This window comes from Charadrius vociferus, unplaced genomic scaffold (genome assembly GCF_000708025.1).
Source record: "Charadrius vociferus isolate BGI_N301 unplaced genomic scaffold, ASM70802v2 scaffold649, whole genome shotgun sequence".
Lineage (NCBI taxonomy): Eukaryota > Metazoa > Chordata > Aves > Charadriiformes > Charadriidae > Charadrius > Charadrius vociferus.
In genome coordinates, this window is record NW_009650124.1 from 29,887 (window position 1) to 52,460 (window position 22,574).

Below are 22,574 nucleotides of genomic sequence, written 5' to 3' on the forward strand. Positions count from 1 at the left end.
TCTTTCCCCTTTTACCAGTCAGCAGGAGCTCCTCCTGACTGCCACGACTTCTCAAATATGATGCATAATGGCTTGGTAACTACATCAGCCAGTTCCCTCAGGATCCACAGAAGTATCTCATCAGGTCCCATGGATTTGTGCACCTTCAGGTTCCTCATATGGTCTTGAACCTGATCTTCTCCTGCAGTGGGCAGTTCCTCATTCTCACAGTCCCTGCCTTTGCCTTCTGTGACTTGGGCGGTGTTGCTAGAGCACTTGCTGGTGAAGACTCAGGCAAAAAAAAGTCATTGAGCATCTCAGGCTTCTCCATATCCCAGGTGACCAGGTCTCCCATTTCCTTCCAGAGAGGGCCCACATTTTCCTTACTCTTCCTTTTATCACTGGCATACCTGTAGAAGCTTTTCTTGTTGTCGTTGACATCCCTGGCCAGTTTTAACTCTACCTGGGCTTTTGCTTTCTTCCTATCTTCTTCCTTCTTCCTCGGTATCTGTGGAAAGTAGATTTTTCCTAGTTGAACCAAGCATTTTGTTGTCTGTCAGTAGTGAGAAAATGAGGTTGTGCAGGAATAGAAAAGGCTGGTTGATAGTTACTAAGAAAGTATGAAGTGTAATTCAGTTTCCTCTCAGGTATTGTCTTAGATATCTGTAATTTTACACGAACTTTTTTAATGAATTAGTCAGAAGACTAAATAGTCACATACAATTCAGGCCAATATAATCCAGGCAACTTTTACTTTCTATTTGGGGAATGTCAGTGTCTGCAGTGTCAGCTGAGTGGAGTTTGTGACACACGTCTGAGAAACTATTTCTTGGTCCAATTCTGTTGTCTGTATTCACATGCTGGTCTTTCATTCATCGTATAATCATCTCTAGGCAGAAGGGAAATCCCTTGTTAGTCATCAGCAGTGGATGTTATGTGGAAAGTCACTTAAAGATGAAATAACAACTACCTGGTTCAAAACACTTGTGGTTCTTTGAGACTGTTTCCCACACATTACGTGTTTTTATGTGCTCAAATGCAAAGTCCTCCTCCTGTGTCATGCTGTACTGATGACAAAATTGTGGAAGAGTTTAGTTTACTCTACTCTTTATGTCTTTCAGTAACGGAGTGTCACAGGAAAGCAGGAGGCAGCCCAAGACTGTGAGATACTGCTGGTTAGCCTAATCTAAAACTATGTGTAACATATATTTACCAGGATTGCATTCCTGAAGTTGAGCTGAAGATCCAGTTACTACAGAGTAGGAAGCAGGCTCGTTTCTGTATATTGTTGTATATAATCTTTTCTATTATTGAGCTTTTTATGGTTTATTGGACTTAACTAGCTGTATCATGTTATTATGATTAGTTTCTCTTATTGAATTTTTTTGCATGCCATTAATTTCTTAGTTCTTCAGTTTACCTGTTGGTCACTACACCTTTATCATGTCTTGAATGGCCAATAAACATCCTATTATACAGGTTATATCACCTTCTGTCCTAACAGATTATTTCTCAAATAACTTTATACATAAAAATTGTTTTGATCTGCTTGTTCGTGTTTGTCTCCTCATCAGCTATCCAAACTCTGTTTCTACTCTTCTTCTACTCTTGTGATCTCCAGTATAGAAATGCATCTTGTATCTGGCTCTGTTGCTCACGTAGGACTAATATATACTGAAATGGGCTGTTCTTTTTCCTTACTGTACTGAAAACCTTCCTTTTCTGTGATATCATTAAGTATTGATGTTATATTGGGACATGAGTATTTGCTTGGGACACTTGTTTTATGTGCAGAATGAAAGTGTATATACAGAATATGCAGCATGTTTTATAATACAATAGATGTGTGATGTAATCCTTTATTAATTCATTGTATGAACTGGCATATTACTTAGTGTCCTTCATATTACATGCTTTGATGTACTACAGTAGTTCAGTGCAATTCTCTGACTACAGTTTAATGCTACTTATTACTTATTACTTTTTTAACTACTTGTAACAGCATTGGTCTGTGTGTATACATGGTCTACTCTTATCTGTGTGTTGTACAGTCTAATTTAGTTGAATTATTTTGTTTCTTTAATATGTATTCCTAATTTTTTTTGAGGACTTCAGTACGCAGCTCATGATTGCACATTGATAAACCCGTATCAGATCTAGAATCTAGCACTAATGATTAGTAGTACAACAATTGCCTGAAATTTATATCTGTTATTTACTTATGTAGAATCATTGCGGAGGTTGATCTGTATATTTACGTAATTTATTGTTCTTTAAATTTGAGTGCATACAACTCAGTTAACTATACAGAGCATGATTTGTCAAACATCCTCTCTGTTTTTGTTATGAGCTGAACTGTTTTGTCAGTAGTGTATTAAAAGTATGCAGATAAACATGAACAAGTGCCTCTTGTGCTACAAAATATGAGTATTCCAAGAAGCTTTACCCTTGGTAATAAGTTCTAGTGATTTAGAAACTCAGTTTAAAATCCAGAGCAATTGTTAATTAATTTCTGTATTGCTTTTTCTGATGCTTCACAAGAACATGTTAAAAGGATTAATTTCTTCAATTGTTTTGATACGTATGCACAGAGCTATTGTAAAGAATTTGTATTTTGCCTTTCGTTCATTGTCAACTTCCACATCAGGTGTTCCTTTGAAAACAATATCCTTGGGAAGTGATGATTCTAACATATGGTATCAAACTGCTTTTTCTCCCTTTGAATTATGAATTTTAGTATTTCTTGATCAAAATGCTGGCTCCAATTCTTGAAGCCAAGCTATTTTATAATACTCCTTCTGTAAGTTTCATTGCCATGTGTAATAGTCTACTTAAATTGAACCATAGCTAAATCTGGAAAATACTTATCATAGAGAAAGTAGTCTGCCTTGGAGTAGAATCGTAGAATCATAGACTGGTTTGTGTTGGAAGAGACCTTAAAGATCATCTAGTTCCACCCCCTCTGCCATGGGCAGGGACACCTTGCACTAGACCGGGTTACTTAAAGCCCCATCCAGCCTGGCTTTGAACACCTCCAGGGACGGGGGATCCACAGCTTCCCGGGGCAACCTGTTCCAGTGCCTCAGAACCCTCAGAATAAAAAATTTCTTCTTAGCATCTAACCTAAATCTACCCTCTTCCAGTTTAAAACTGTTACCCTTCATCCTATTACTATATTCCCTGATAAATCGTCCCTCCCCACCTTTCCTGTAGGCCCCCTTTAGGTACTGGAAGGCCCCTATAAGGTCTCCCTGGAGCCTTCTCTTCTCCAGCCTGAACAACCCCAACTCTTTCAGCCTGTCTTCATGGCAGAGGTGCTCCAGCCCTCTGATCATCTTCATGGCCCCCGTCTGGACTCACTCCAATGGGTCTGCGTCCTTCTTATGTTGGGGGCGCCAGAGCTGGATGCAGTACTCCAGGTGGGGTCTCAGGAGAGTGGAGTAGAGGGGCAGAATCACCTCCCTTGACCTGCTGGCCATGCTTCCTTTGATGCAGCCCAGGATATGGTTGGCCTTCTGGGCTGGAAGCGTGCACATTGCTGGCTCACGTTGAACTTCTCATCAGCCAACACCCCCAGGTCCTTCTCCTCGGGGCTGCTCTCAATCCATTCCCTGCCCATCCTGTATTTGTGCTTGGGATTACCCCAGCCCACATGCAGGACCTTGCACTTGCCCTTGTTGAACTTCACAAGATTTGCATGGGCTCACCTCTAAAGCCCGTCCAGGTCCCTCTTGATGGTATCCCTCGCCACCAGTGTGTTGACCACACCACACAGTACTGTGAGTACTGAAAAGTTGTGCAAATAGTGCTCCAGACAGTGTTTGCTAGTCTCTGAGAGATGGAACATAGAGGCAGGCAGTAACTGCTGGCAACTACAGTTAATAATGACCATGCCTTCGTGTTCGGGGAAAGTATTTTTCATTTACCTATGGAAAAGGCAGATTCCTTTAAGAGAAATGCTAGCTGTATCATCCTTGAACTTGGATTGCAAGACTGGCAAATTGGTTATGGTGACAGGATTCTGAGTTTCGGTGAGCAACCTGGCCCTGCTGGAAATTATAGTTCCCTCCTTTTCTTGCCGTCTCATATAACTAAGAAAAAGTGAATTGAGAAAGAGCGGATTTTATTCCTCTTCCTCTGTCTCCTATGCCTTCTGTGGTAGATGGCAAATATAATGAGTACCTTAGGTTCTTTTAAGTGACTGCGAGTGCTTGATGTTGGAGACAGTAATCAGTAGTCTCTTTTGACATTGGAGTTGATTCATATAATCACTTTTAATCATGATCTAAACCAGCAACTAAGGGACTTTGATTTAAAGCATCTGTTGTAGTCTTGAAAAGCATTGGTACGTTTTTGTTCTTTTCTTAAAGACAATTGGATTTTCATTAGTTGTTAATCATAAAAGAATGTTGATTTGCGGCTAAAAATAGCATTTCATTTAATTTGATATGTTGTTTTGTTACCCAGTGAGAGACTACCTGTTTGTATACTGATTTATTCATGCTGCCATACATTAACATTTAAGTGATTTTTTTTTTTATTTACATGAAGATACCTGAATTGTATCTGTCAGAAAGCTAAAAAGTAAGCTAGGTAGCACAACTTCTAAATTTAGAACTAACTAGTTCACTAAAGAAAGGAAGTATTATTTGTAGTTAATACATTAAATTAATAATTTTTAGTCACATTACCCTTTCAGATTTTAAAAAGAGAGAACATACTCTCACACCTCATTTTCATTTATATTTTCACAGCAGATTTTTTTCTTTTTCAATTTCCAACTAAGACTGAACGAACTGGTCATTGAATTTAAGTAGCTGAAACAAAACAAAGAAAATGCTTTTCTAACGTCTGCAGAAAAAAAATTGCTGTCAAGAGCTGGTTTAACATTTCAACAAGCTGTATGGCCAGGTGTTCACCTAATTAATTGCTTTTGTCTATCTTTGAAACTTTAGTAGCAAAAATGTACTGCTCAAATATTTTTTGAGTAGTTTAAAATTATTGATAGCTTGTGGTAAATGTAGTGTGAAATATAATTAAAGCTGTAATATACAAGTTTATTTCTCACATGAAAAACACATTTTTCATCAAACTTCTTTGAGTTTGTGGTGAAGAGAGAACTTAAACTTGTTGGGGTTGAGGAGTAGTACTTTAAGCTGAATGTGTATTTGACTTCCCCATGTCAGAACACTGACGATATGTTAAATACAAAGCCTGCCATGGTCACAGAGGCCTCTGGAGCCCTGCTTCCGGTTTTGTGTACTGGCAGCATGTGCATCTGTTTATCGGCCTGAAAACTTTCCCACATTCCATGAAGCTGCTAGTTGCTGCTTTACAGGAGAAAAGAGGTAATATTGGTGGCCACACCATGTTGCAGGATATTAAGACACAGCGAGCTTCCATCAATGCTAGCATCACATGATCAGACATCCGTATTTCATCTGGGACTGTTTGTGTATGTGCCTTTTTTAAGTATTCCTGTTTTATTGTTTGTCTAGCTCTGCTGGTTTTGGAGTTTACTATTCAGATTTTGGTCAAAAAGTGAGCAGAAGCTAGAGAAAAAGGCTTGCAAACCTATTCAGCCACAGAGTGATTAGAGGGAGGGTCAGTTTTTTTGCCGAAGTTCTGCAGAGCAATTGATTTTTAGACCTGCTTTGTTTTATGAAACTTTTTTCCCATAGCATGACTGTACATGCTGACTGAACAAAATGTGATGAAACGGTGTTTCAGAAATATACTTTATGAGGCTAGTGTTAATTGGTACTTTCTTTTTCAGCTAATCTGCCCGTACCTACTATTGCTGCAATAGATGGAACTGCATTAGGTGGTGGCCTAGAACTTGCATTAGCCTGTGATATAAGAGTGGCAGGTAGGTTTGCATTCTCTTTATAGGGTTACTAGTGTTGCAGATGGATTGTCTAACCCTTGTTTTGGCAACAGTCTTATAAAATTTGTTTTATACTTGCTGTTGTTTATAACCAATTATTTTAAAGAGTTTTAGCAGAAACCTGTTTAAGTACTTGGTAATGTTTAATTTCAAACAACTTACTGCTGATGACTGATTGGTTTTGTTACATGTCTTACTTTATTCTTATGACCTTCATTTTATCCGTATTGCCAGAAGGCTTATGTAGTTGTTTTGATAATTTATTTAGTAATTAAAGTATTCTTCTGTATTTGAAGTGTTCTAGATGGAGATTTGATTTTATCTAAACAGGTTGCAGGGAAAAAACAAAAGTTGTTAGTGAGAGTACTATTACACAAGCAATTAAGCTGTTATAAAATAAAAGTGACAACAGCACTTGAAAAGATGAGCCTTGACCTATCCAGCTGTCAGAACTGTAAAGCCATTTGTTGGAAAGTAAATGGAAACTTGGTCCTGAACAGTTGCCAGTAACTTAGGGTATATAAAGCTGTTTGACCCTTAGAGAATTCAGAATAGTCAGATACAGAATTCTACCCCATTTTAAGATGTTAAATGGCAACAGTCTTTTAGTATTTTAAATTTTGCAAATAAGTGTTACTCACTGTAATTGCTTACTTGCTATGTGAAAGTTAGTAAGGTACAGCACTTGATGACAAGTTGGATCTTTTACTAAAGGCAGATCAGTTGAATTTATTTAAAGATTTTCATAAAGAAATGTTTTTTAAGTGATTGTTCTTTATGAAGGAAATGTAATAAATTAACAGTCTTGTAGGTCATTATTACATATTTTGCAAAGTTTTTTTTCTGTTAGGTGATAGTAAGAACTCATTTATGTTCTGTGTTTTAGCCTCTTCTGCTAAAATGGGCCTAGTTGAAACAAAGTTGGCAATCATTCCAGGTGCAGGTATGAATGTTTTGCTTTTGTTACCATGAATAACTAAATAGCACATGCTCTTGATATTTTATTTTGGTTTGTTGTTTATTAATTTCTGCTTATTTTTATATTTCTAATAAGGATCATGGCATGTTTTAAAGCTTATGGCTCTTTTTACTTACCAAAAATTAATTAAAAAGTGTGTTTCTCCCTTTTAGGGAGTGGCGTTGTACATTATGTTTTTAGTCAAAGCCTTCATTAACTAAGTCAGTATTGAGTGGTTCTGTAAATGACATTTGATGTCTTGATCTGAAAGCTGAATAATTTTGCTAAGGATCAGACTAGGAAAAAAACAGAGTTAGGTATCAGTGCAAAAATGGTAATTTAAATAATGATATATGTTTACATAACTTCTGGTCCTTTAGAATTCAAATTCTGTTTTCATGCTACTTGTAAATTGGTTGTAAAGAGTTTAAAAACTGAAAGTATAGCTGTGAATAGGTCTTTTGTCTTACCAACATTTTTTGAGAGTTTTGGGGTAATAAACCTCTTTTCTATTTGGAAGGCCACTTGACTTATTTTCCTGGATTCAAGGTGAATGAAAGTTATATAATGAATAATGTTCGAGAAGGTCTTTGTGTTGTGAAACCTTTTGGGTTTATTTTATGGATAAATCATTGTCACTTGAATTAGTATATCTGCCTTTCTGGGGAAAGGGCAATAACTTGGAACACAAGTGCATCCCTGTGACCCTCACCTAGCTTTGGCCGTCGTTTCTGGAAGTTCTGGGGAACTTCATATCTTTTCTCTGCTGCTGTTCTTTCGAATGAGTGGAACTTAATTTGAAGGCACTTTATCCAATTGTAATGGATGCCATTGCAGCTCATGTAGAGAGGACAGTAAAAACTACCGTAATGGGAGCACTGGTATGAACTTTGTGTAAGAAACTATCCCATCCTATCACTAATCTAGACAATTACTGTGCAATTTCAAATGCTCTATTATTTTGGTTACTGTTGAGTTGTGATTTCAGCTAATACTTTCTCCCTGTCTTTTATCTTGGTAGTCAGAGCTACATTTTACATAAGGAAAACTGAGTTATGATGACTGGTCTCTTTTTAGCAGTGGATAAAGATAATAATGTCATTTTAAGAAGATAATTGCTTCTGGTGGTGGTGTTATGAAATAATGTGCCTTGACAATAAGTCCTAGTGAAGAAAAAGACAGAAAATTATGTTTATGTTTCTTAGCAATTTTTCCGCTTTGTCTTCCAATTCCACCCTCTCCTAAGGAATTCTGCAGGAGAGTTTTGGTGACATACTATCCAGTTCAAGAAATTCAGGTTAAGTTCTCCATATATTCAAAGTGTTCAGCTTATGTTGTCTGATGTTTCCTTGTCTTCAGTTAATTATAGATGTTTCAAACTTCTAGTGTTTTCACCTTGAAATGTTATGTGACTGACTCATGAGTTTCATTCAGAATGCTTTATTGCTATTCAAAGACTGAGGTTTGAAAAATCTTTTTTTTCCTCATGCTAAAATAATGATTTGGGCATATGTCTTCAGCTCCTTGAAAATACGACAGATTTCACCATGTTACGATGCCTTTTAAACTCGAAACGTTTTGGGGTATGTACAGTGATGAATTTTTTCCCTATTCCTATCAGACTTTCTGAGGACTATTTTTGCTGAGCGTATTCAAGCTTATCACAACTTTTGCCTGATGAGCGTGTACTTGTACCAGTCCTGTTGCCCAATGACAATGTTTCAGCCCTTTTTGGCTTCTGTCATCCAAATAGTAACTGATCATGCTTTATGTCACCAGAAAGTGAAAAATGAGTGAAGGAATTTTACATATGTCATTTAGGTAGAGAAGCCAACTTGAACACAGGCTTCATGGGTTAATGGAATATTTTCTTACAGTGTTTGCTTGAAGCTGTTATGAGCCCAAGCAGGACTGGGCAGTGGAGCTGAAAATAGCTGTAGCCATTGAGAGACCTCAATAGGTTTCTTCTGCCATCTAGTACATCTGAAATACACTGACAAAATGTGTTGCTTCTTCGAAGCAGGTCCCTACAACATGGCGAGCTACTACTGCTTTTATTCTGCTTCATCAGCTGCCATGAGTATGTGATAGATGTAAAGATCTTAACTTGGGTGATAATTAATGTGGGTGTTTGAGGCTGTATGAAAAACTTCTTTATTTTATGTTTGCCTTTTTTAAAACCCCAGGAAGTTACACTCAAAAAGCTATGTTTAAAGAATATTACTGGAATTTAATAGCATTAAAATATAGATTCAGGGCAGACCAGGTATGACATTTTGGACCTTGTTGTATGTTATGTTTTATTCCATCCTATTTTGAAATGAGGTCATCAAAAGACCCAGTCAGCTGCTCCCTATTGACCAACCAGTTTTAACATACATTTCCCAGATGTAAGAAATTTTGCTTTTGAATACGCACAGAAATATTGCAACCTTCTGTAGGCTAAGGTTGAGCAGCAGTTAGTTGAATCCCAGTGAATGTACCAAAATGAATTTTTTCTTCTACATCTGCTGACCATCTTGGTCTCAACCAAGTAGGCATTTGTGGAGCATCCTTGTCTGTGGTAGCAGCTTGAGTCTCCTCAGAAAATTCACCCATGGCAGACAGCAGAACAAGACCAAGTGGGGTTACAGCAGTGCCTCCTTTTATACAACAGCTTTGTACACAGACCAGCTGCTCGGGTTGAGAGGGAGAAAGGTTGATTTTTCTGCCTTTGGAAATTTAAGTCCAGTTCTTTCCACTATGAAAAAAGCCTTAACTGCCAAACTGTGAGCTAAGGAAAGCAGAAAATCTTTCCATTTTTCCTCTTCAGTACATCCCACTGTCTAGTAAGGAAGTCAAGATTCAGAGAACTAGAGGAAGTGTGTAACAATGAGAAGATGACTTGGTAACTTGGTGCTGGGGAAGTTACCTGAGAATGAATATTGATGTTTTTTGTTTTCTAAAGAAAGTCTGCCAATCACTATTCATTGCACAAGCATTCTTATGCCATCACAACAGGCATATATATCAGCCAATCTATTTTTCTGTTCATCCCCTCTCTTCCTGACTGTTCTTCCCTATAAACTTGGTGGCCAGTTGTGGCCTAATTTGACTACAGGTCTTTGGCTGCGAAAAAAGATGGTCCATAGAATTTTATTACAAGTAGGTGGCCAGATGAAGGGAACATTTTGTTGTCCTTGGACAAAATGTTTCAGCACGAACTAACCTATTCTTTGGCATGAAAGAATGGGCACCGGAGTGAGGCATTGTGGATGTTCTAGCTGTGGAAGATGTTTCAGTTAGAATACTCTCTGCTGCACAGCAGTGAGTTCATATGAGACAGGATTTCATGGGAAACCAGACTTTATTAGCGCTGCAGTTTACGAAGATGCTTGTTATCAGCCAGAGTCTTTCTCAAAGCTGTTCGTTGCTGAAACGAGCTCATTTTTTGGATCTCTTAGTCAAAAAGCTGTTTAAACAACTTATTTTCTGTGTAATGCTGTAGTCCATACAGAACTCAGCATAATGTAGGAAGAGTTTTACACAAAAATAATTTTCCTTCTCTTTGTTGTTATTTACCAGGCTGAAGTAAAAAGAAAGCAAACCTCTTTCATTAATTGAACGTAGTTTCTGGTGTCTTTCAACTTGCAAAGGAAGTGTTTCACAGGGATAAGTTTCTCCTTAGCTGAAAATTGTGCTTTGGAGTGTTTGTATCTGAAGTCCTTTGTTTTTCTGCTTTGTAATGTTTTAAAGCTATCTCCATCCATCGTTTATTTCTGTTGTTTATCTCTAGACTTTCACAATGGATGTCATACTGGGCCTGTAATTGATAGATGATGCCTCGCTGGCAGATTTGCTTTTATTTGTTATTATCTTACTTGTATACCACTCAGTAATAAATCTGTTATGAGAAGATAAAAATGCTTCTAAACAACATACATAAACTTTCTTACTCTGTTACTAGAATGAGATATGATTGGTTGGGCAAGGGAAAATATTCAGTGACAATAACAAGTAGGAAAGTTAGGTGTATATATAAAAAATAATTTGGGCTTTCTTTATGCAGTTTTTTTTCCATGAAAGTTTCATATGTAAAGCTGAGGTATTGGTATACTTTAACAACCATGATTCCACAAAAAAGACAAAATAAAATAATGGAACTTTGTTGAAATTAATATACTTGTGTCAGCAGGTAATTTGACCTGGTTAGATTTAAACTGTAGCTACTGGCCTATGTACTTACAGCTGTCACTCCTTTTTTTGTTTTGTGTGTGAACACATTTTAATTAGCAGGGCTTCATTCAACTCATCAAAACGAATTTTGTCTTTGTTCTTCCTTGCTCCTCCCAAAACCCCACTACTTCATTACAGAGCTTCCACTGTTAAAGGTAAAATAAAAACCCAGCACGTAATCCCTAGGATCACGCTTTCCCTGACAGCATTCCATTTAAAAGCATATTTTACCAAGAAGGCTATTAAAAAAAAAAAAAAAAGGAAAAAAATAATCTCTGACATCTTTTAAAAAGTCTTTGTAAATAAGCTATCTTCTTTCTGCTTTTTAAACTTACTTTGAATCTGTTTTTCTAAAGGTGAAACTGAAGTTTTCTTACATAGCAGGCTGGACTGTTTTTTGTCTTTAAAATAAATAGCAAGGGAGAGATTTAATGGCAACATTTATGTGTTCTCCTCTTTCCACTTTGGTAACAGCATTGTTTTAACTATATTTCTAAACTTTAAAATGTGTTTGGGAAAGTTATAGTACTTGTAGATTATAAGATTATAAAAGGTGACAGAGGAACACACTGAAAAATCAGTTTTCTTTGCATAGGAAGAAAAGGAGTGTAAAAATCAAAACTGGATTTCGGTAATCGTGTTATTTTCTGTATCTCGTAGAGTATTCATTGTTTGCTTTTAAAAACAACATGAATGTCTCTGTTACAGGATTTATTTTAAAGTTGAAAAAAATACTCTATTTTGGATGAGAAAGATGTCAAGGGAGTTTCCACATGTGAAAAACTCATGCAGAATGTGATCTTGCTAACAGCAGTAGTTGTACAATTCAGCCAAGTGTAAAGGTTAAATAAAATGTCTGACATTTCAAGTTGAAATCTCACACACCTTATAATATATTGTTGGCATATTCTTTAGGTTTCTATACTTCAGTTTCAACGGTAATAGGAATAATTGCATTTGACCAATACTGAAAAATTGAAGTGTCACCATTTATGATAGTGTCTGAGGCAGGACTTCTGCACATTTAGTGTAATTTTTCTGCATGTAGGTGCTACTTGATACTACAGCATTACAGAGATATTTAGAAAGAAAAATCTGCTTATTTTGTATTAACTTTATACATTTTGAGTAATCCTATACCTCTCCATCCCATCTTTATTCCTGTCCTTACTACCCTACTCTTGTCTTCTCCTTTACTTTTCCCATAAAGTCCCCCTAGTTCTTACATGTAAAATTTTTTTTCTCATGTCATAAGGACACCAATTGAGTCCTCTTACCTTTTTAAAGTTCAACTCTTAGTCCTGTGACAACTGCTGACTGATTGGGGAAAAAGCCCAAAGTGAAACAGTTAGCTTTGAGTTTGTTTCTCTTTTTCAGTTAGTCCATAAACTCTCGTGAGTTCTCTTCCTTCTGTTCCCTTAGCCCAGTCTTGTGTCAGATTTTTAATATTGTAAAGTTCCCGAATTAAATACTGGTAGAAGACAGTTTTATATAAGCTCCTGAATCAACATCTCTAGTGTTTCATCAATATTATTCTTAGCAGTTTCATCAGTATTATTCTTAGCAATGTATTTACTGTGAAACAACCAAGAAGATGCAATGTCTTCTTCTTCTTCCCTTACAATTAAGAATTTTATTTTTTTTTTTTACTGAGGACTAACATAAGCATTTACAATCCTATTATGATTTGATATAGTAAAACCCCTAAATTAGTTACTTTAAGAGCATTTATCTACTTTTTCTTCAATCATCTGAAGTCTAGATAGCTTTATTTGCATTTTAATGTTTTGTAATGTTTATTTTATACATCATGTTAAATAAATGGCCAGAAGTAAAAAATTGCTAATAGTATAGAAAACAGATGTCTGAACATCCACTTTTTTCTCAAAGTAATTAAACACAATATAGTAACATTCTATATAGAATGTTACTAGAGGGAGGTAAATTAGTTCTGCTTCTGTAAGCTAGGGAGAATTATGTTTTCCTTTTCTTAAATAAAAATAAGCTGATTTTCATCAAATGACTCATTTTCTCCCTAGCTTTATGATCAGTTGTAATGGTGATGATGTTGAGGCAAAACTTCAAAATGTCATGCAATACTAGCACTGCAAAAGCTCCACTCATAAAACTAATGTTTTGCAAATTTTATTTACAGTCTCTCTATGAAAACAGAATACTTTGCATGTAGTGGCAACGTACAGTGGAAGAGAAGATGATAGGAGAACTCCATGTCATCAGAACTATCCCCTGTATTTACAAGAAGCATACAGTACTTAACTTTGCAGGGTGATCCACAGAACAATCTGTGCTTTTCCCTTTGCATGCCAGCCATAGAACACTTTCCAAAACCATGTGAAAAACACAACTAGTACTTCCTACAGAAAAAGGAGGTATCCAAGGCTATCATCAGTGTCCCAAGTGACTGCAATTGTATAGAAAGTTATTTGAAGTGTCAAGTTCAGTGTAAGAAGTTGACCACTTCTGACATTCTAGTTGATCTGCTAGCAGAGATTGCAGAGCATTTCTTCCTAACCTAAATTTGGAGATGTCTTGTTTACAAATCAGAATTAACAGTCAGATGTTTGAGAAATTTCAGTATCATAAGGAGCAGCACTGCATCCCCAACATACTGTGTCTAGTTAAATTTAGTCCTGTGATGCTGCACGGGAAGGAGGAAATAAAACAAGGACAAAAGAAAGCCCCAGAAGCCAAGTTGAACATTAGATGAAGTGTAACAGAAGAGAAAGGGAATTTTCTTGGTCTTGGAAAGCAAAACACAGAAGGTCTGAGATTAGTATAATACGCCTACGGAGAAATCAAACCTTAGCAAGAAACAATGATTGAATGTTCTTTAGACCTTTGGCATGTCTTGGGGGTATAAAAACATTGTTCTTTATATCAAGATTGAATTTCTGAGTACTGTTTTTATTAAAATTCATTCTTATGACCTGAACAATGTTATCAATTGTTTTCCTCATTCTCATAGGTACATAAAGTACAGTTGCTTTAATTGATTTGAAGATTGTTTTGTGAGATTGATGGATTACTCATTTTTGAATGACAGCCAGAAAAATGAAAAAAATGTAACAAACATTTTGATTTTTTCCAGCCTCCTTAAATCATATAAATTTAAGCCCCGTTCAGGTACTGTTTCAGTGAGCGTGGTTGTACTATAACATTGGTATCTTTTCAAGACCATTTCTGTGCCATTGGTAACTAAGGAGTGAAGCTTTGAAAAGAAAGGAAACTCGAACTTTGCTTTTGCAATTGTATTTTCTCACCATATATAGAATGGTATGACACTGAATATAAAATACAGTTTAAGCAGACTCTAACAATATTAATGGAATTCACAGTAGGTTTCAGAGCATAGGTGCGAAGTGGGATATATTCACTTGGGGTACTCAAGTGAAAAGGACATGGAGACAATGAAGTAAATGGAGACAAGAATGACCTAAAATGCAGCTAAGTAAAGAACCTTTATTTTTCCAAAGCCAGTTAAAATTTAAAGTTGTCTGTATACACACTTGCAACTAATCAGGTACATGAGTTTTATATTCACTCATAAGGATCCATCAGAGTTCATTAATGCCTTTGGTGAAATGGTTTTCCCCTTGCTCAAAGTTTCAAATTTATTTTGAAAGTTGTACAAAGCCTAATGTACTTTGTACAAGACTACCCTTTTTTACTTTGTAAAAGACCATCCTTTTCATCCCCAAACATGTCCTGAAACCAGCACCTGATGTCTATCTCAAGTCCACTCTGTCTCTTGTCCAATCAAAATCATGATAAAAACTTCCAGTTGCACACTTTCGTGTAAAGTTCTTATATTATTTTCTTTCAACTTCTCATTTTAAGCTTATGCCAAAACAAAAGGAAGACTAAGCAATAATAACTGATGTTTTTGGGGAAAGGTGGGGTGTGAGGAAATGAAAAATTTGCTGGATATAGAAAATACAGTTGCATAAAATTTTCTTTTAAAAATTGGCTTACTGAAGTTTTTTTGGAAATTAAAAAAATTGCATTTTGGAAATCAGTATTAGACAAATTAAACTCAGTGTCTACTGACTTATCTTACCTCTTCTGGAGGACTAGGAGCTAAAACAAAAGTCCCGAACTTCAGAATTCTAGGCTCAGCTTCTTCCATAGTCAGCATCTTTGAATTTTAAGGTTCTCCACCTTCTTATCTAATTACCTTTTCATGTTCTTCTATTGAGGAGACTTATTGCTACTTCAGTTCATTGCCAAAGATTAAGTATTGTCTCAATAGTGTCCTTTCTTCCTGGAGCTTCACTTATGCTCTACTTGGCAAACTAATGCAACTTTTTCTCTACTCTTTCTATCTCTGTGATAACACAAGCGGTAAGGGGAAAGAACTCCTTAGGGAGTGTTAGGAAAGGCAGAGAAAATAAGCAGGTGAAAGTAAGAGTCTAGTACAGAAAATTATTAACCTTAAAGTATCAATGATAGATGAAGATGACAATGCATGAGCCAGTCAGTCCAGGTTGGGAATTTATTTTCTAATGTCTTGAGGTGTTGAGGGAATAATGAAGTTTTATCTTTTAGTGTCAGAATCAAGCAGAAATGTGTCATTACCAACTATCAGTATGTGTGTATGAAAAACTTACCAGGACAGTGAAAGACAGCAAAATAAAAGGAGTGAAGAAGATTATTCATATCATACAGGCAATTTTGGAAGTCTTAATTGCTGTGCATCACTCCTGTCTCTCTGCATTGACATCCCAGGAAACATAAAGTCCTTATTTTAGTTCTTGGTTTGTCCCTAAATAAGATGTGTAAAAAAGATGATGAAAATATTCCTTGTAATGTTAAGGAGCTTGTTAATCTGCGTAGTGATGGACAAAAATTAATGTAAGATGATGAAGACGAGACATTGGATGCTAACGTATGTAGCTGATATTACTACGTATCACTTGGTAGTTTTCAGTAGTTCTTTAGAAGCGACGACCAAGTTGCAGAACCTGAGATAAAAAGTATGTGTAGAAGACCTGCATGATTCTCACAAGTGAGTAAAGCAACATTCATACATAGGAGTCAAACAGCTCATAAGCCACTCGTTAAATGGTTTTAAGTGACTCAGCTTCTGTGGTGTAGCCCCCCTCCCCACCCCCACCCTTTAGTTTTTTAAGTCTACAGGTTGGCAGAACCTAGTTAGGATGTTGCCACAGTCTATATGTGTATTTGGGATGGAGTCTGCAAGAAACCTTAGATATCTACAAAGGCATTGTGCAAAGAAGCAGAGACAGAAGGTGCAAGAGAGAAACACGTGCTGATCAGGAGGTTACTGGCAGAGAGACAGGACAAGTTGGAGGTACAAACCTGAGGACTTAAGAAGTTTTTAATAAGTGAGGTAAAAGAAATAAGATGCTAAAACTTCCCTATTGAATTTCTTTAAGAAATCGTTTATTAAGAGGAAAATAGTCAGTATGGGTTTTAGAAACATATCCATGTATCTAGTTTTTGTTCTGTTTGGATTTTTCCCCCAAATACTCCCACAGCATTTTTGAAATTTAAGTGATGGTTATGTCCTTCCAAAACTTAGCTACAAGCCTTTATGTCATTATTTGGTCAAAATTTCCATTGACATCAGTGTTTGATACAGTAAAGACTACAAAAACTGTGATCATCCTTTAGGATTTGTTTCAGCAATAATGAATCCAGAGGGAATCCGGAGGAAAAAAGAAAACCCCAAATTTTGAGGAGGTTAAATGAGCAGTAGGTTTCTGTCTTTTAAATTCTAGACCTTTTGTGTAAGTCATTGCACAAGTGACCCTTACTGTGCATAGCACACAGAGAAGAGTTGCAGTTTAGTCATTGGCATGTGTTAGTAAGGACTTGTGTAAGCAGTGAATGCTGAGTGAAATTAATGCATTGCATTATTTATGTCATGTTCAAGTCTGGCTTATAAAAGAATGTTGTAGGATTTTTAGCTGTGCAAGAATAGTTTTCTTACATTGTTTCAGTTTACCTTCTGCACTTCTCTTGGTTAGTGAATGGAAAGCAATTTACAGCAAGCAACAGGCTTTGGAAAGATGAAAAGAAGAAGATGAAATATCTTCTTCTGTGTATTGTTATTATGATTCTCCTCTTCAGTATGTTTTGATCTCAATATAGTTGTGACGGGGGGCAAAGGATTGGGAGTGGGGCTCTGAAGTACCAGCTGGAGTATATAAATGGGGGCTAGTATAGACGCAACAATACTTGGTAAGTTCCTAAAAATTATGTTGACAGCTGTTGAGCTCATCCATACTCAGTGTGTTTTTTGAAGAGAAGCCAAGGAATTTTTAATCAAAGAAGATTACTGAGTAGATTACTATGTGCTGAATATTTAAAAATAGACTTACTTTTATTAGTAAAAACTCTTTGTTTAAGCCTGAAGTGTTACATTTTTCACAGAAAATGCAAAAGCTGTTTTGATTTAAAAGTGTTAAATTATTATGAATGAGATGGAAAGAGATAATGAGATGGAAAGAAGATAATATTTATTCTGTTTAATTGGAATGTTCTATAGGAATTTCAGTGTGAGTAATGTAAGTGCATTTTAACTTTAAACTTTAATGGATCTCAGACTGTGGCATTTTTGGGGGAGAGAGGATTTTCAGTGACCTGTTAAATTGGAAAATGTCTGATTTAAAGAAAATACGGAATGTTTTTGTGTGAAGTTATTTTGGTAATCTGCTCTCATAGGACCAGTTGCTAGTCTTTTCCCACCCTAATGAAACTAGGTCACTAGTTTTTGGCATTCATCCAAGTTGTGAGATTTATTTGGTGTTCAAGCACACTGTCTAGAAATAGTGATGCAATGTCAGCAAGGCCACTTTTCATTTCATGAACATAATTTCCAGTGCCCTGGAATTAATTTATTCACTGACCTGTTAATAACTGCAATCTGTCACTGGCTTACAGAGGCAGAGGAAGTGTCTGGAAATAGTCATGGTCACCCTACCAGGTGATTAGTTACACGATTTCTGTTCAGTGTAACATTTTTTGGTTTTGATCACATCATAACAGTCATCTGTCTGTTAATGAAAACAAACCAGCAACGTAATCAAAAGGAAAATACTTGTAATTAGTAAATATTGGAGAGAGATAACTGATTTGAAGTGGTTGTTTTACACCACATTATACTGTAATGTATCTGAGAAAGATTCTGGTTACCTTTGAAAAAGTATAGGAATTCAGCATGTATAGATGATATATAATTGTATGAAAAAGCACATTGTGGTATCACTGTGTTATACTTGTTAAATAAAAGGAAAACTAGTAAGTCGAATTTAGTGGTGTTCCAAGTTTATTCTCACCACCCCCGCACTCACCCCCAGTGTTTTTGTTAAAATCAGGATTGTCTTGCCACAGGCATGGCAGGCAGTCGCTTAGGGCAGTAGATCGCTCTGGATAGCAAAATAGCTGTTAGTGCTTTTCTACTTTGCATGTGCCAGAGCCCTGGAGAGTCAAGCTTGCTGCTGCCACTGAGGGAGAAGGGATCAAGGGTCAGAGAACAGTTCTTTTTGCCCAGTGTCACAGCTGGCTGTTCCCAGCAATGTCGCTGCTGTTTTCAGCGTTTCTGTTTCTGCTGTAGAGAAGCAGCAAACCTAGCTCTAACCTGTTCTGCATCCTAGCTCTGAGCCCCTTTTACCTTTCTTAAGATCCGAATGTTTCTTCTTTTCCTTATTTACCATTCCCTGTGGTACGAGCTGCACAGCATCCTGGCCCTTAATCCACTGTCTAGAAAAAAAAAAAATTTGCCTATAGCAGTAAGATGGCTCAGATTAAAGTATCAGGCACCATCACTGCATGTAGTAAACCCTACTCTTGGGTTTCTATGGGAAGAGACTTTTCTAAACTTGCATAAAACTGATCTTTGGGTGCAAATTAAAGCTTAATAATGAGAAAGGGGTGGGTTTTTTTTGGTTGTTCTGTGTAATTTGGGCTCTAAATTAATACAGTTAAGGAGCTTCTGGGTTAGGGTACTTGATGTGATACTAGAGATGTTAAAACTTCTGATGGAACTTTCAGCAGAGCTCAGTGCAGATCTACTATTGCTGCCATTGCAATCATGGACAGAATTGCAACTTTTTTTGGTCTCAGGTGATCGGTAGTGTTTTTCTTGAAGCTGTAATTTCAGAAAACAGCTTGTGGTCTGGACTTCCGTGGCTGAGCAATGGTAGTTGAAAACATGTCCCTTCTTCAGAATGGTTCAGAAAGTCAGTTTTAGTCAATGGCTACTAATGGCTTCTAATCTGACTTTTTGGGAGTCTTGCTTAAATGTTTTTCGGTATTTGAGAGTGGAAAAAACACTAGAAATCTTTTTAGTGGTAACTGGGAGGTTGAAAGTGAATATTTTTGAAAATTCCAGCTTTATACAGTGTGTCTGAACTCTTTAGAGGGGCCAAACACTACTTTGGGGTGAAGTTGTGATGTCCATAGAAGTATCACCCTACACCTCTTTAGTGCTAGAAGAGAATTTATGTAATTCAATTCTAAAGCTTGTTGGTTTTTTGGTTTAAAATATAATAGGAAAATGTATTTTTTTGGATAAAAAAAGCACAGAAAATAGCAGCTTTCTCATTGACTCTTGCAAAACCCAGTATTTTCTAATGGAGACTTGTATTAAGGACAGTAGCTAGTGCACACTCTTCTGTTTAGTGATATTTATTTTATCAGACTGCTAGCTATATGATTCCCCTGTATGAAACAAGAAAAGGTCCGGCTGCTTTGTATAATATCCAGTCTTTCAGCGTATAGCAGGCTAGCAGATTTTGATGACTTGGCCCATTACATCTTTTGATGTCTCCTTTGTTTTCAAATTCTTTCAAGTGACACAGTAATTACTGTTAAGCTGTTCTCTGTTCACTGCATCTGCTGACTGTCCCCCAAAGTCTTTCTAATAAAAAAGAGAATAACACCAAAGTAAATTCCTGGTGATATGTGATAAAAGAGAAAACCAAAACCGGGGATGAACAATGTAGAACAACATTTGGATCTACTAAGTTACATAGAAGCAGACTATACTAGGCAAACCAAATCAAAATGATTTTGATACATCTTTCGCTGTTTCAGACACACAAGTGGTTTTTTCATTAAAACAAGCTATTGAAGTCTTTTTAGTTGTATTAATTTCTAAATTACTTATAAGGAAATCCCATGAATATTTTATAGCGTTCTTATGCTATTCTGTTATTAGTATATAGTAGTTTTTATGATTCAGATAGTAGTTTTGGGGGGTTTTTTGGTCCCATTTTTATGTTTCAGTGTGAAATAAAGAAATATCTTAATGTTTGATGGCTTTCTAAACTCATAGTTGTTTTGGGACATTGAAAATGACATGTTGGCAAAATCACTGAGCCTGAATCACTAGTTCACCTATATTGTAGGAAGCATTCATGTTGTAGAATCATAGACTGGTTTGTGTTGGAAGACACCTTAAAGATCATCTACTTCCAACCCCCCTGCCATGGGCAGGGACACCTCCCACTAGATCAGATTGCTCAAAGCCCCATCCAACTTGGCCTTGAACTCTTCCAGGGATGGAGGCCCACAGCTTCCCTGGGCAACCTGTTCCAGTGTCTCACCACCCCCACCATCAAGCATTTCTTCCTAGTATCTAATCTAAATCTACCCTCTTCCATTTTAAAACCGTCATCCCTCATCCTATTACTACATTCCCTGATAAATCGTCCCTCCTCACCTTTCCTGTAGGCCCCCTTTAGGTACTGGAAGGCCGCTATAATGTTTCCTGGAGCCTTCTCTTCTCCAGCCTGAACAACCCCAACTCTTTCAGCCCGTCTTCATGGGAGAGGTGCTCTAGCCCTCGGATCATCTTTGTGGCCCCTCTCTGGACTCGCTCCAACCAGTTCATGTCTTTCTTATGGGCCCACCTCTCAAGCCTGTCCAGGTCCCTCTGGATGGTGTCCCTTGCCTCCAGCATGTCGACCACGCCACAGAGCTTGGTGTTGTCAGCAAACTTGCTGAGGGTGGCTTCTCTGTCACTTGGAGGAGGAAGTTGTCATCAGCGCATTCCAGGTACCTCCTGAATTGCTTATGCCCTGCTGTGTTGTCCTTCCAACAGATATCTGGGTGTTTGAAGTCCCCCGTGATGACCATGGCTTGCGAACTGAGGCTGCTCCTGTCTGTCTGCAGAAGGCCTCATCCACTTGGTCTTCCTGGTCAGGTGGCCTCTAGCAGACCCCCACTGTAATGTCATCTGCCCCTGCCCTCCCTTTGATCCTGACCCGTAAGCTCTCAGTAGACTCCTCATCTGTCCCCAGGCAGAGCTCCATGCGCTCCAGCTGGTCATTAACACAGCGGGCAACACCCCCTCCTTGTCTCACCTGCCTGTCCTTCCTAAAGAGCCTGTAATGTGGATGTTGGTTTTGATTTCAGTGTTCCAGAGTTTACTGTGTTTTGGCATTACCGTGGCAGTTTTTTCATTTTTCTGAGTTTAACATCTGCTTTATTGACTGTTTCAAATGAATTTCTATGACACTTTTGTGGAAGATTTGCACTTACCAAGAACATAAGCTAAGTGCAGATTTCCTCTTCTGTCATTAAGTCACTTTTCCCCCTGTTTTTACTGGGGATGGTTCTTTGGAAAATACCTCTCCTGGCTCTCTGTTTTCTTGTAAAGTGTCAGCAGGTGATACTTCTCCCAGCAGAGCTGGAATAAAAGTAGGTCTTGTAGAAAGTATGTGAATGATAACCAATTAAAAATCTTGAAAGTGTTCATAGCTTTTAATATTTTATATGTTGAATTTTCACTGTGCACTGTAGGAATTTATTTTTAAAATCTCACCTCCAAAATCATCAAGCTCTTCTCAGGTACTTTAATCTCAATTACAGCTAAAATTTGTGTGAATGCACATGTCTGCTAAATGGAAGGAAAAATTAAAACTGTCAAGTCACTTCTTCTAGCATGTATGAATGCATGAGGTGTGACGTGGATATTAGCTGAGTCGGACCAAAAATTTTCGTGGTAAGTTCTTGTTACAGGACAGACTTCCCCACCATTTGTCTTGTAGTGGAAGCCTGTGTAGCAATAAATGTGGGAAAAGTTGTTGTCCTCTTTGGAAAGATCAGTGAAGGGTAGCTGCTTTAATTAGAAAGATGATATTTTCTGTACTTTTTCTACTCCCCTCTTTCTGAAAGAGTCTTAGAGTGCTACGACACCTGGATTCAAACATAGGCAAGCTTAAATTCCAGCTTCTGTGTGTGCACCCTGTGAACTGGTAGGACAATTCTGAATTCAGACGTCCAGGCACTAGATATTTATCTTAGTCATCAAAACAGAGGCACACAGTAGCACAAGGACACAAGTGTTTCTGATTTGTTGTATCTTGAAGCCAGGGCCAACCTTTCTTTTCAGGCAGTTCCTACAAGACTGTTCTTGCAGGCAGAAGACAGCATGTGGGATTCTGTTCCCTAAATGTGGTGTCCTGTGGCCTGGTGTGCGTGGCTGGGGCTCTGGTTACTTCTGTGTTCTCACTGTCAGTGCAGGAGTTGTAGATACGTAGATAC

General features: G+C 37.3%; 1 protein-coding gene across 1 annotated transcript in view; it reads left to right on the forward strand.

Annotated features, from left to right (window-relative positions):
* The window catches only part of AUH (AU RNA binding protein/enoyl-CoA hydratase), a gene marked incomplete at its 5' end in the record, with an annotated part of 82,495 nt that overhangs the window by 9,869 nt on the left and 50,052 nt on the right, over positions 1 to 22,574 (forward strand). The window contains 2 exons of the mRNA XM_009892388.1: positions 5,756 to 5,848; positions 6,753 to 6,809. Coding sequence (XP_009890690.1) covers positions 5,756 to 5,848; positions 6,753 to 6,809 — 150 coding nt within the window. The remainder of the gene's footprint in view (positions 1 to 5,755; positions 5,849 to 6,752; positions 6,810 to 22,574) is intronic.